Genomic DNA, 13790 nt, shown 5'->3' on the forward strand with positions numbered 1-13790 from the left:
CCATGTGGCACTGAAACAAGCAGGGCGGGGTAGGGTCATGGGCCCTGTGCCAAGAGGCATTTCATCTTCAGAGCTGGCTGGAGCAAAAGGGCATGTCTCTGGTGGGTAAACCACCTGGTGATATCTTTAAAACTGTGAGCTGAGAAACTCAGCGGTGGGTACCTGGTGAACCACAAATAGCAGTTACACACTTAGGTGGCCCATGACATTTTCCATCAATGGGAATAGCCCTGGTGAGATCTTTTTGCCACTACCAAAAATGTGCAGTGACAAAACCTTTGCATGCTGGAGTTTTCAAGAGGGCTATCTCTCGGAGATGCATTCCAGATAGCGTGGAGCACAGGATTTCTGACTGGCTTTCCGCCTCTGCCTCTAATGCCACAACTTCCGCAGAAGATCAGGAACGACTGGTCCAAAGTTATCATAGGGGCTTTGGATTGAGCAATGAGAGTGAGGTGTCCAATCAAGCTATCACTTCAGCAGGATCCTGAACCTCTGTGAGTGGAGACTGAGTGGCATTTGTTTACTGCATTTGATCTCCCTCCTGAAGTTGTGGATGTCATCCATACTGCCAGGCTTCTCTATAAAGTATGTCTACCTCGGGTGAGGGACAAATTTGTGGCCTGGTGTCACACCCGCAGTACGGACCAGTCACAGGTCAAACGGTTGGATGTTATGTTGTTTGTTTCATCTGTGCACCAGCAAGGACTGGCAGTGGGCATTATTAAGATTTATTTGTTGGCCATTTCTGCTTTTGCCGGACTAACCATCCTTGCTAAAATCACCTTTTGTGATGATGTTTACAAAAGTTCTGACACGTATGTTTCCTGGTCACTTCAACTTCTGTTGGTTACACAAGGGAACTCCAATCTCTCCAAGTTTATCCGCATTACACGACCTTCCTGCCAGATATAGTGGTGTTGAAGACCAAGGTAGCCTTTTGCCCAAGGTGTGACTCCTTTTCAGTTTGGGCAATACATTACTCTCCCAATGTCCATTGCTCCACCGCACCCCTCAAAAGAGTAGGAGAGATTATTTTGGCTGTCCCCCTAGAGAGCCTTGAGCTTTTACATCAATCACACCAAAGACCATTGAGTGGACGATTAGCTCTTTCTGTGGTTCTATGAGGCAAAGAAAGGCAAAGCCATGCAGAAAAAGACTTTGTTAAAGTGGATAGTACTCTGCATTTAAATGTGCTATTCATTTACCAAGAAGTAACCTTCAGAGGGACTGAGTACCCATTCCACCAGGGCCAAGGCTGTTATCCCTGTGTAGACATTCGGCATGCCTGCTCTTGATATCTGTCAGGCTGAGATTTGGGTATTGGTACACATGTTCTCACAGCACTACTTCCTTCACAACCAGGTACATTGGAAAGGGCATTTTGCCCCTTCGGTACAGTAGGAATTTTTAATGTGAGCCATTTCACTGACCCACCTTCTTGGGAGGTACTGCTTTGATATCTATCCTAAAGGAGAGGAATCTGTGGTTAGACCGGAAGAACAACTTACATATCTTCGGTAATGCTGCTTCTGGTGTATACTCTATCTAACCGCAGATTCCTCACATCCCTCCTCCCCCCTCTCCCTTCTATCGAATGGTCTCTTTATTCCATCTAAAAAGGTCCCAAATTAGAGATATGAACAATGGTACTTATGATTGTTGTTGAGGTCCATGTCCCAGTGTGCAGACAGAGTCAAGAAAGAAACTGACGTCAACGAGCAGAGGTGATGATAATGTGTGGGTCCATTATCACTGGGTCCATCATCACTTCCGGGGCAGAATGAAGTCAACGCTGACTTGCGGGGTACCAGCTACCTGCATGTGAAAGCAATGCTGTCACTGGCACCTGAGAGTATTCTAAATGTGAGGAATCTTCAGTTAGAGTATCCACCAAAAAGAGCATTAACAAAGGTAATTAACTTGTTGTTTAAGGAATATATGTAGCTGTTTAACTGCAGCAACCCTAACACTGCCCTTTGATGCACTCTGCTTGTCAGTGCTATGGTTGACCCTTCTAATCAAAGAGTGAGTTGAATGCACTCTAGGACGGCCGTAGACACACACTTAACCTTACAAGCAGTATGTGGTCATCCACTGTGGCATAGAATACAGAGATGTCACAGTACTAATGCCTGTTTTCTTGCCTTCATTAAGGAAGAGGAAAATCTCATCAGTGAGGTTGGGCAGGACGGATTTGGTGTCCTTCAAAGGCCTGAACCCTCACTGACAGTCATCCATTTTTTTGTCAAGCTGTAGTGTTACCACTTTTCAAGTTTTTTTGAGTTAGGGTAGATTAATCTGGTGTTACCCACAACTGGGCCTAAGGATAGCTTCATCAAATGGACTCGCTTATGGCAGGATTCCATGTTTATGGATGTAATATATACATGAGTCAGAAAAGGATTTTTTTCATGCACTAAACAGCATGGCTCTGCTAGAATTCTGGGCACTTGTAATATTTTGAGTGTGATCCCAGATGGTCCCCCCAACTTCAGGCGTTCTAAACGTGGCCAGTTCAGTAAAGCATCAAGAGCAGCATACAAAGTAAGGTGTATTTTTTTTTTATAGAGGCTTGATTTTAATCATTGTGGATTTTAATGTCAATTTGTCCTTGCAGCATTTGGCTCTAGAGGAGATATGTTTTGCAGCTGGGTTAGTTACTGGTAAGTTTATTTGTTTTATGAAGTAAGCTTTTTAGCTTGTTTGACTCTCATAGTAACCTTTAGTGTGGGTCTTAGTGTAGATTTTACTTTCTTAGACCCAAGACTTGGGCTGTTGTTGTTCAGGGATCAGGTGACTTGTCCAAAAAGCTAGTTATTTCAGACTTATCAGGTGGCTTGTCCAAAAAGGGAGGTATTTTAGAAGATGATTTTCAGCAATGCTTCAGGTTGCCAGCAGTCTGTGGCTCTCTTAAGATTGCTGTGAAGGTAGTCTCACACTTCTCTATGCTTATGTTTACTGGGATCGCATGTAAATCCATCTTGCAGTGTAATATTGAGCAATTCAGTTGATTTGAGAGGTAGAGGGATATAGATTGCCTGACCAATCGTCTGGTTGTACTTCCACAGTTTGCTGTTGCGTGCACCCAGGATATTTTAGGAGTCAGATGAACTAAAGAACTTTGGAAAAGCAAACCCTGCGGTTCACAAAATTACTGGGTTTGCAACCACAGCATTCATTTTTGTAATATACAAAACTCATTTTATGAATTGGAATTTTTTTTCTCGTAAAATAAGTTTTCAGACCTATTAAGAATCACAAAGATTCCTTGCTTCAGAAAAGACTTAAAGGTTGTTTTTGATTATGCCTCAGTAGCTTGAGCTACATTGGTTGTCTATTTGTCTAAGTTGGTTTTACCTTTGTATCTTCATATTGGCATTTTTAATGAGGATGATGTTTTCGCTGATATGTGATTTTTATGGCTTGAATATCTCTGTTGCTCCTGCACATAGTAATACATTTTCATCAAATGGTAACCAAACATTTGGCAACTCGCACTAATCATTTGTGAGAGCATCACAGTTCTGGAGCAAATGGGCCTATTGGAGAACAACCCAAAAGCTTGATGTAAAGAGCCAAAAAAGCAATTTCATAGGCTTTTGAGAGGTGCCTCTTTTGGGGGGAGGGGGTCAGAAGATCATTGAAGGCATGCCCAGGACTGTCAGGAGCTTATTATGTCCCTGAGGCTCAGATCAGGAGGCCAGTAGACTAGCCCTTTGAGCCACTTTGGGGTCCTGGGTTCAAGATGGGTTCCACGCCCAGTCTGTCCTCTCCAGGCAAGAAGGCAGCAGGAAGCACAGCCAGGCCTCTTCAGAGTGGCAATCTTTTCTGCAGCACAGTAGTCCTTCTTTCTGGCATTGTATCCACAGCTCCAGAGGTGTACAGAAGTGGTGGTGTCAGAAGTCCAGTACTCATACCCATTAGTGCCTTTTAAGTGGGGGAGACTTCAAAGACATGCCTTTGAAGTGCACAGAGTACCTGCCCTGGCTCCAGACTCATTATGGGGGGACGTTATGCAGCCCTATGTGTGGAGACAGGGCACAGTCTATTCAGTTGTAATTGAGCCTGGTCAAGCTTCTCCCTAACATCCTGCCAGGATGGCCCATTAAGTCACACCTAGGCTTCTGTTGTGTGTGGCTGTATAGGGGGAATACATAACACCCAGCTCTCACCCACCCTAGACATATGGTAAGAAACAGGCATCAGGGGCCAAATGGCTAAAGTAAGAAAATGCCAACTTTCTAACAGTTTAAGGAAAAAAGGGGGACCAGGCCACCAATTTCTGAGGCTGCTATTTATTTCAGCAGACTGAGGAGCAATGCAATTAGTCACTGTGTCCTGCTTAGTCACTTTGCCTTATTAAAAATATGTTATTCAACCTTTTAAATTTTCAATAAGTCATTCAAAAGATACACATTTAATTTACCAGTATGGTTACAAAAACACAAATAAAGAATACTTGTGATAAAGTAGATAGAAACAATAATGTGAAAAAGTACATTCATGTCATTAAAAACAATTACACAAGTTTACAATGATCAAACATTATGTTCTCTCACAATGCCCTGTACTTGGCTCCTTTTTAGAGAGAAGCTATCACTGGGGGAAGGAGTCAAATAAGTCTCTACGGGGATGTATCTGTGTCTACAAAACCCTCTCCAGAGTCTACTTTTAATTAGGATCCCTCAAGGACAAAAAAAGGAAATGCTGGCGCATTTCCAATCCCAAATAAACTTTGAGAATTATCATCAGGCCTGAACCACGGTGTCATCTGTTTATTTGAGGGGGGTCGAAAAATATTGCCTGCCCGTGTGCCTGTTCAGCGCAACCTTTGTGCTTCTGGCTGTGAACCTTGTAAACGAGACCGTGTCCCAGTTTATATTTTCCTTGCCAAATCAGTGTGTACTGTTGGTCGGAACCAAGGGACCGATTATGATTGCGGATAATCCCCATCCTCCGGGCCGGCGGAAGCTACCGTCGGCCCGGAGGATGCGGATTATCCGCTGCGGACTGGAAAAAGACCCCCCGCCAGATTAGGATGGCTGGGGGATCTATTTTCCGTCTGCCGCTTTTCTGCCGCGGTCGCCTTCCGACTGTGGCGGAAAAGCTCTAACATGGCTGGCGGTGTCTATCAGACACCGCCAGCCATATTAGGATAGCGGCGGTCCTATGCCTTTCCACTGCAGCATTTCCGCCGTGGAAAGGCATACAGTGTTGTCTTTGGGGGCCTGTTGCGGGCCCCCAGGGGTGAAGGGGGAGTGGGAGGTGCACATGGGGGGTACCTATGGTACCCCCCTGCCTTTGCGTGCACGAAGCGGCAGGCACCACGCGGTGCCTGCAGCTTCGTGCATGCAAAGGTAAGCATGCATTTTTTTAACATTGCGGCGTGTGCTGCTTCAAGCAGCACCCGCCTCAATGTTAAAAATACAGGATGTGACCGCCAGGGTGGCGGTCATATCCTAATTAGCACGGAGGGACCACCGTTGCCCCTGCGGACAGCCCCTCCTCCTCTGGGGTGGCGGACGGACGCAGGTCCGTCCGCCATCCTAATAGGCCCCTATGTTAGGCATGAAGCGCCTGTGTTTGTTGTTAAAATTGATGATTCATTATCAAGAGCTTGTGGTGTCACATTCGGGTGCTGATTGCGATCTACTAGACTCATTCAGTGCGTTAGTCTTCAGGCTCTGGCCCGGTATTTTCCAAGTGAGGCGTGAGCCACCCGTGCTCACTATGAAATTTCTTAACTAATTTTTCAGGGCTTGCAGTTGCAAATTCAGGTGATGGTCATGGTTGCTTAACTTGTGCATTTTAATACGATTACTTTTCTTCTGCGACGTGCTCTCACGGGTGACTCTTCCATCCGCTACGCCTCTTTCTAAAAGTGGCATTTTCAGAATGGCAATTTAAAATCCGAATTCACCAACCGTTGTGATTTTAAATTGTAAGACTAGAGTTGCCAGACTTGGGCATTTTATGTCTTCCCAATTGGAAACTTCAAAATGAAGTAAGGTAATCCCAATGTTTTCCTACGGGAGAGATAAGCCTTGCTGATTGAAAAACTACTTCGAGAGATTTTCACTTTTAAATACATTGCACCCTGCTCTCTGGGTTGTCCAGGCCTACCTTAGGGGTGACATATGTATAATAAGGGAAGGCTTGGGCCTGGCAAGAGGTTTATTTTGCCAGATAGACATGGCATTGTAAAGTGCACACATAGGCTCTGCAATGAGGCATGGTTAAGGGGCTACTTAAGTGGATGGCACTATCAGATCTGCAGCCTCAATAGTAGCATTTAATTTACAGATCCTGTGCACATGTAGTGCACTTTACTATGGACTTATAAATAATTGGCTATGAGCAAATATTACTATGTTTAGAGGGGAGTGCACATGCAGTTTAGCACTGGTTAGTAGTAGTAAAGTGCTCAAATCCTAAAGCCAACAAAAACGATGCCAGAAAAAGTGAAGGAGGAAGGCAACACATTTGGGGGTGACCCTGCAGGAACCATTATGGCAGTCATGGGCACTTATTTAGCATCTCTCAGGAAACTACTGATCTGTGATTTCAAATTCTTTTCTAGGTTGAAAAACACCAGCAGTCTTTAGAGGCGCAGTACGCAGAGAGTGTCGCACAGAAAGAACTCCTGGCACATAGGAAACAGCTGACAACTCAACGACTGCAGAGAGCTTCAGTTTTGATCACTGCTTTGGATGATGAAAAGGTATGCGTTTTATTCATTGCACTCTTCTATGTTGTTTAAAGGACACACTACATGTCTTTCAGAGGTATAAGCTATTCGTGTGAAATTCTTATGAGAATTTGTACATTTTCTTCAATTTCAGAGGAAGAAAACTACTGTAACCTAATGTGACAGTCATAGTGAAAATTTAGGCCACACTGTTTTCAATGTTCACCAGTTGCCAGTGAGGCAAAGTTGCAAAAATAATGAGCAGTTGTCAAAGTGCTGATGTACTACTTAGAATGTAAATAGATGATCAGGCTCCAACAAATAAATCAACAACTTTGTTCAAACGGTGGCCTTGGAGCATGACCCAGCGGCTGTCAGACATCAATTCAGGATTCTTTCCTAAGTCTGTGCTGTTCATTCTTTTCTTTAACCTTACTTTAATTCTTAATGGTATTACTCTAAGGAGCAGAAGCCATAATATTTATCAGAATGTAGCAATGGGATGGATGGTCCCAATGTTTGTCAAATAAACACTTAGCTTCAAACATTTTGTTGGCTCCCATAAATTTATATTTTAGATGTGCAAGTAACGAAATTGTCTTTGAAAATTATTTTGTGCTCCTAGGGACGGTGGAAGGAGTCGGTTGAAAAACTGGACCAGCGGTTGAAAGGAATTGTGGGAGATATACTTGTATCAGCAGCCTTCATTGTCTACGGAGGGGTATTTACAGCGGGGTACCGTCAGGCGTTGGTGGCTGATTGGTTGAAGCTCTGTGACAACCAAACTGTTCCTGTGTCAGCAGACTATTCCCTTACCAGGGTCATGGCAAAAACAAATGAGGTGAGAGCCTGCACATGAGGTGAGAGACGTTATTGTATAAGGGGTAACCCAATAAAAGTCAAAGGACCTGGGTATCAAGTATTACAGACAAAGTGGTCATAGACGTTGATTCTAGATATGATTACTATATTAATTAAACATATATAACTTCATTAATTAAACATATATAAATAGCTGAGACCTCTTTTTAATCACGTCTACGGTTCATTTGTGGATATGTGAATCAATCATTGTTTATTGGGCTGTTGTGTTTTCTCTCTTGTTGTTTTTTAATTTTTCTCCTATGCAGGATTGAATCGCATGAGAAAGCGTAGATATATATGTTTAATTAATATAGTAATCATATCTAGAATCAACGTCATGAGGTGAGAGCCATCATAAAGTATGTGGTACATGTTTTGTCCATCTGTTAGAAAGCTTACTAGCTTTTCCCCAAATATTATATAGGTGCAATAAATCATACTAGGGATCAGCTGGAATGCAGCTGCTGGTGCAACATATCTGGAAAATACCATTCAGTAGTTATCTGAAGAATGGCAACATGTCTGAAGGCATAGTGATGATTCAAGACTGCGCCTTTGCAGCATAACATTGTGGTTACACGTCAGAGAGCTCCTATCTGGATCTTGTGTGTTGAGGTCTCTTGGAGTCCTTACGTGTTTGAAGCGGGAAACAGCCTTTACTACTCAACTGTTACAAGGCATGCCATTACATAGCATGCCGTTGCAACGAAAAAGGTGTGCAGCAGTGGGTAGAAGGTGTTGGATTTAACTCCAACACCTTCCCTACTGTTGCACACACTGGAGTTGGAATAGAAAATGAATCTATTCCAACTTCCAGCTCTCCCCCGACAGAAAGTTGGGATAAAGGTTGGCGTTGCAATGGCATGCGATGTAATGGCATGCGTTGTAACGTCACATATTCATTTGGAGCTCTTCAGCGTAATGAGCTGTTATGAATGAAAGTAAAGAAACCTGACGGTAACTACATCATCATAGCAAGCCCTTAACAAGGGGAAAGGTGTCACTGATTACTCTGCATTTTTTGGAACTTGTGCCTGGAAACATTAAGTTCAAGAAGTGTGTGATGCTTAGTGGACATTTGCATAACTTCTGTTTCTGCTTATGCCTTGGTTCTGGGACAGCACCCCATTGACATTGATTGCAGAGTGCAATGTGGGATGCACATAAATGTGTGAAATATATATCTTCCTGCACAAAAGTTGCTGTTTAGTTCGCCATTTTCAACAAAGATACCTTATCATTAAGGTTGTTTTAAAAATTTGTAGGTGAGGAAAGTGTTGTTTTATACACCCATGCTCAAGCGCAGCCGGCACAGGTAAGAGTAGTGGGGTGGGCAGGATGGGGAGCGGGAGTCGATAGACTACGGGATAGGTAAAATTAAATAAAAAAATAGATAAAACCTCTTACCTTGCGCACGCCACGATGCAGCGAGCGCAAGGTAAATGTTTTATTTATTTTTGTATTTCATTTTATCTCTTGCTTCATCTGTTGACACCCAGCTCAATCCACCCCACTGCTCTTACCTGTGCCTGCCGCGCCTGCCCATGATGCTTGAAAAGGTCTGTGCCCAGAATATCGAACCCACAATATCTGTGGGACAGAATATTGAGACAAAAACATTGATGGATAAGTGTAGATTTTCTATACCTAACTCCACATATATGCACCCATCTTGTACATATATCTTCAAAGTACATATATATGGAATTAGTAAATCTATACTTCCCTATATGTACTTGCCTTTTGATATTGTGTCCCTCAAAGTGCTGCCCTTGATATTTTTCTATCTCAATCTTGTTGGTGTTGATATTCAATAGTACAACCCAGGATTTGAAGAAACCATGCTGAAAATGTAAAACTCATCGATGGCTGTGAAGAAAATGAGTTGCACCCTATCCTGTTCTGTACAATTGAATTGATTTAGGGATGAAATCCCCACAAGGGTATTCTCAGACTTGCTCAGGATTAGATATCCTTCCAAAAGAAATGTTGGCTCCTAGATTATACTCTATAGGTTATTGCGATGGGACAATCTGTAAAGGAATTAGATCAGAAATTCAAATCAAATTGAAAGGCCAAAAGAGTGACATTTCAAAGTAAAAAGCAATTCTTTGAAAATAAAAAGTTTTAAAATGAAACCATTTAGCTTTCAAAGTAATTCCTAATAACACAGTGCATTAAAATATCAAGCTATACAACTCTCAGATTTTAATTCAAACCATTGGCTTTCCTAAATATAAACTTCTGTCTTTAAACCTAGATTCCCTGTTAGACTTTTTTGGGGGTGGATGTTAAGGATGTATAGACTAGACAAAAAGCAACTGTTTGCCGCAAGATTAGAGCACAAGAGGAGAAAGGTGAGTTGAAAGAGACTTGGACACTCTGAGAACGTTTGATTTAGGCTCCTTAGAAAATTAGGATTTGTTCTTGGCTAGCCTTCAAGATTAAATGTATTTATATATTTAATTGCAGTTTTACAGAGTGTGACCAAGATGTGTATCAGATCAGTGTATGTAATGTTAATAAGGCAAATAACAAAGTAACGAACCCAGGCAACCAGCAAATATCAGCAGGAAATCACTCACTACAAATCAGTGATTAAAGAAAATTTTCGGAGTGAGCTCCGCGCATCCACGCCAATAATCCTATGGAATCCTGCCTAAATCCGCTTCAGGGCATCACATCGGGCATCAGAGGGACCGCTAATTAACCCGGGGCACCACGTGTGGAACTGCAGAGCAGATTGCTGACCGCTGGCCGTGATTTGGCTTTGAGGCTCCCCGAGACATGGCGCGGGCTGGACCTGACAGTGCCGGCCTGCTATCCTGCCCCTGGCGGGGTGTCGCCAAGCGCTGCATGGTGAGGCGCTGCAGGCCCCAAGGTGAGGAGTGCTGTTGGTGTGGGAGGGGGCCGGGTGTGGGCGGCTGGCGGTGCTCGCTCCCTGGGCCTCCTTGCGAGCCCATTGTAGTGGTGGCTGCTCCTTTCCCCGGCTGCGTACCTATTCGCGGGGGCCTCCCAGCCTGAGTCACCTTTCCGCTCGGGTGGTGGGGCCCCCTGTGCCTCCAGAGGGGTGGGTGGGGGGGTGTTGCTGTACACTGGTCTCACTGGGCCTCCTCTCCATATCTCCGCACCGGGGTCTCCTCGCTGTTGTGTCGTGCCCGGCCTGTGGGGTGAGGTGGTGCAGTTGTCCCAATTTAGAGCGGTGCTGGGCTACATGTGCCCTGGGCTCCGGAGTGCTCTTGGTGGCTCCTTGGCCTGATCGGTGTTTGGTAGGCCCTGAGGCCTATCCTTGGTCCTTGGTCACGGCACTAGAGTGCTAGCGGCTGCCTCCCTTTTCCCCGTGGGAACTTGCCGTACCTGCCGAGGGCTGCATCGGCCCTTTGTGACCGCCACTACTGGGCCTGGACAGTACTGCTGGAGACGGGGTGCTGCAAATCACCTCAAGAGGCGCTTCCTTGCACCGTTGGTCGCAGCCCCGCACCGCGCCCTGATGACCCATATGCCACAAAGTGCAGCGAACTACTACCAGAACCAGATGATCGACCTCAACGTGGAGCGGCAGTGGTGATGCACACAGGGAGGTGGTCTGGCGAGTTAGGTCCCGTTAGGGGGGCCTACTTGGCTGGCTGTTACGGGCTGTGGAAGTGGCTGGGCTAGGCCCAGTTCGGCTTGTGGCTCGGGAGCAGCTATTTTCCGTGAGGGCCGGCTTGTGGTGCTCCCCCTTGGCGGGGCCCCTGGTGCAGTGGTCCTGTGTTGTCACAACCCTGCACGACTCATCGTGCTCCTAGCTGTTGACCCCTAAGATCCTTGGAGCGGCCAATCTGCAGCTCCACTATGGGGAAGGACAAGCTTGCGGCGCGAGTTCAAAACATGGCACCTTAGACCAGTATACCATGACAACAGGAGGAGGATCCACAAGTGGACCTATACCATACAACACAGCTCTTTTGGCACCTATTACAGAGACCAGGGACACACTGGATGCCAAAATGTGTGCAGTGGGGTTGAAAGTCTAATTTCTATGCCAGGATCTGAGAAAAGCAGTGGATCGCATTACTGAAGCAGAGGCACCGGTGTCCTCCGTTGAAGAAACGGTTACCACCTTACAGCAGCGCGTCAATAAACTGACAGTGAATTCGCAGGAGCTGGCATCCTGGGTGAAAGATGCTGAGGGCCGCGCCAGATGCAACAACCTTCGTTTTGTGGGCTTCCCGGAGCGTTGCGAGGGTAACTCCATGAACCGCTTCCTCACCCTGTGGCTCAAAGATCTCCTACCAGATGATATGTTATCCACGTGCTTCGTAGTTGAGAGAGCCCACCGGGCGCTAATGAGAAAACGCCCCAAGGGAAAGCTCAAGGCCAGTTATTGCTAAGTTACTTAACTATGCAGACAGAGATGCAGTGTTGCAAATCACTAGATCACACAAGGACAAACTGATCTTTGAATCCCGGTCGATAATGATATTCCCGGACTACACTCGCCTAGTGCAACAGCAACAACACTCCTTCACAGCAGCAAAACTGTGACTGCAAGATCTTAACATCTCATATATGCTGCTCTATCCTGCTATGTTACGTGCTGTGTATAACTCTAAGTCATATTTTTTTGACACTCCTGAAGCTGTCCACGCTTGGACCGATGAACAAGCGTACCTGAAGCCTCACTCCCTGCCGCCACTATAGTCTGACTCCTCCAGAGGCTTGCAGCAAAACCGATCTCGAAGGACAGAATCGTAGCGGAGACACCGATCTGGATCCAAATGTCACTCTTCTGGCCCTGAGCGGGCATCTTGAATACTCCAATGGCTAAAATATAATAGTTTGATACCTCTGACTGTCCGTCATTTGGAAATGCTCTGCTTATTCTGCACCAAGTAGGCATGGACAATAGGCAACATGGCCAACCAGCCCCGAACACTTGTACCCCAATGTTGATGTTTATGGGGAAGGTTGGGAACCATTGGAGGGGGGACCCTGGGCTCCCTGGTTGGGGATCTAGGGCGCCCTTCACCGCGAAGATGCTCCTTGTTCTTGGCCGTATCGGGGAGGAGGGAGGAGGGGTGGGGGATTTTTGGGGTTCATGGTTACATTATGTTTCGTTTTTAAACATGCGCTGACACACAATCCATTTTTTGTTAAGCTTGATGCCAACGATACTTCTACAAACAATACAAGGCTACTCAGGCGACTGTTTCCCCATTGGGTGACCTGACCGTGGGAAATTGGAATGTCTGGCGTTACTCAACAAAATCAAACGGGGTGCTATCCTTTGACAGTCCAGGTGGTATGGAGCTGACATTCTTCTCCTGCAGGAGACTCATCTATTGGGTAATAATGCTCCCTGCTTGGCCAGGTTTGGACATTATTTGATTTATAATGCTGTATTTCCGAGGGGGTCGCGAGGGACAGCTATTCTCATCCACCGCCATGTTCCCTTTATCCATGCAAAACATTGGGTGGATCCTGGGGGTCGGTATGTTCTCCTGTCAGGTACAATTTATGGATAGCACATCAACTTTGGAAGCATTTACGTGCCCTGCCTCTGGGGACCACTTTCGTTGACAACATCACCCGTCTGTGGAGTGAACTTTCGGACGGTATAACTCTTCTGGGAGGGGACTGGAATGATATTAAGTCGCCACTTGATAGAAGGTGTGTGTCTGGTTTGGGCCCTTCCAGAACTGTATCTAAATTGTCCCTACTCACCGGCACACTGGGGTAGTCAGACATATGGTGTGAATATTACCCCACCGAGAAAGGCTATATCTATATGTCCATGGTCCATGGATCTCTGTCCCAGCTAGATTATATGTTCACGCCACGTAGCTATATCCACAGATTTTCCAGGTCTCCCATCTCCCCAGGGGGCTGTCAGATCATTCTCCGGTCAAAGTAAAACTTCTCCTACACTTTCAAAACCCTCCCTTTAGGTGGCGAATGTCTCCATGGCACCTTCAGGACCCTAACTATCACGAGTCACTTGCTGTGGCCATCCAGGAGTATCTGGATATGAACGCCACCTTGGCCCCGTCCAAAGAAACATTTTTAGGAAGCCTTAAAATCCACAATCCGAGGGATGGACCTTAGCTACCATGCAAATGAGAAACTTAAGCACTCCGCCAAACACTCTGAGATGGAGGCCCAGCATACATCTCTAGAGACACAATATATGCATAATCCCAGCCTCTCCCTCCAGCGTAATTTACTCCTTACACAACAGCAGATATAGCAACAT

At 45.5% G+C, this 13790-nt stretch overlaps 1 protein-coding gene across 1 annotated transcript in view; it reads left to right on the plus strand.

Moving 5' to 3' along the window:
• DNAH14 (dynein axonemal heavy chain 14) overlaps positions 1 to 13790 on the plus strand; it is a 1270113-nt gene that overhangs the window by 996591 nt on the left and 259732 nt on the right. Inside the window, exons 65-66 of the mRNA XM_086926153.1 lie at positions 6584 to 6724; positions 7317 to 7532. Coding sequence (XP_086782279.1) covers positions 6584 to 6724; positions 7317 to 7532 — 357 coding nt within the window. The remainder of the gene's footprint in view (positions 1 to 6583; positions 6725 to 7316; positions 7533 to 13790) is intronic.

This window comes from Lissotriton vulgaris, chromosome 6 (assembly GCF_964263255.1).
Source record: "Lissotriton vulgaris chromosome 6, aLisVul1.2, whole genome shotgun sequence".
Taxonomy (NCBI): domain Eukaryota; kingdom Metazoa; phylum Chordata; class Amphibia; order Caudata; family Salamandridae; genus Lissotriton; species Lissotriton vulgaris.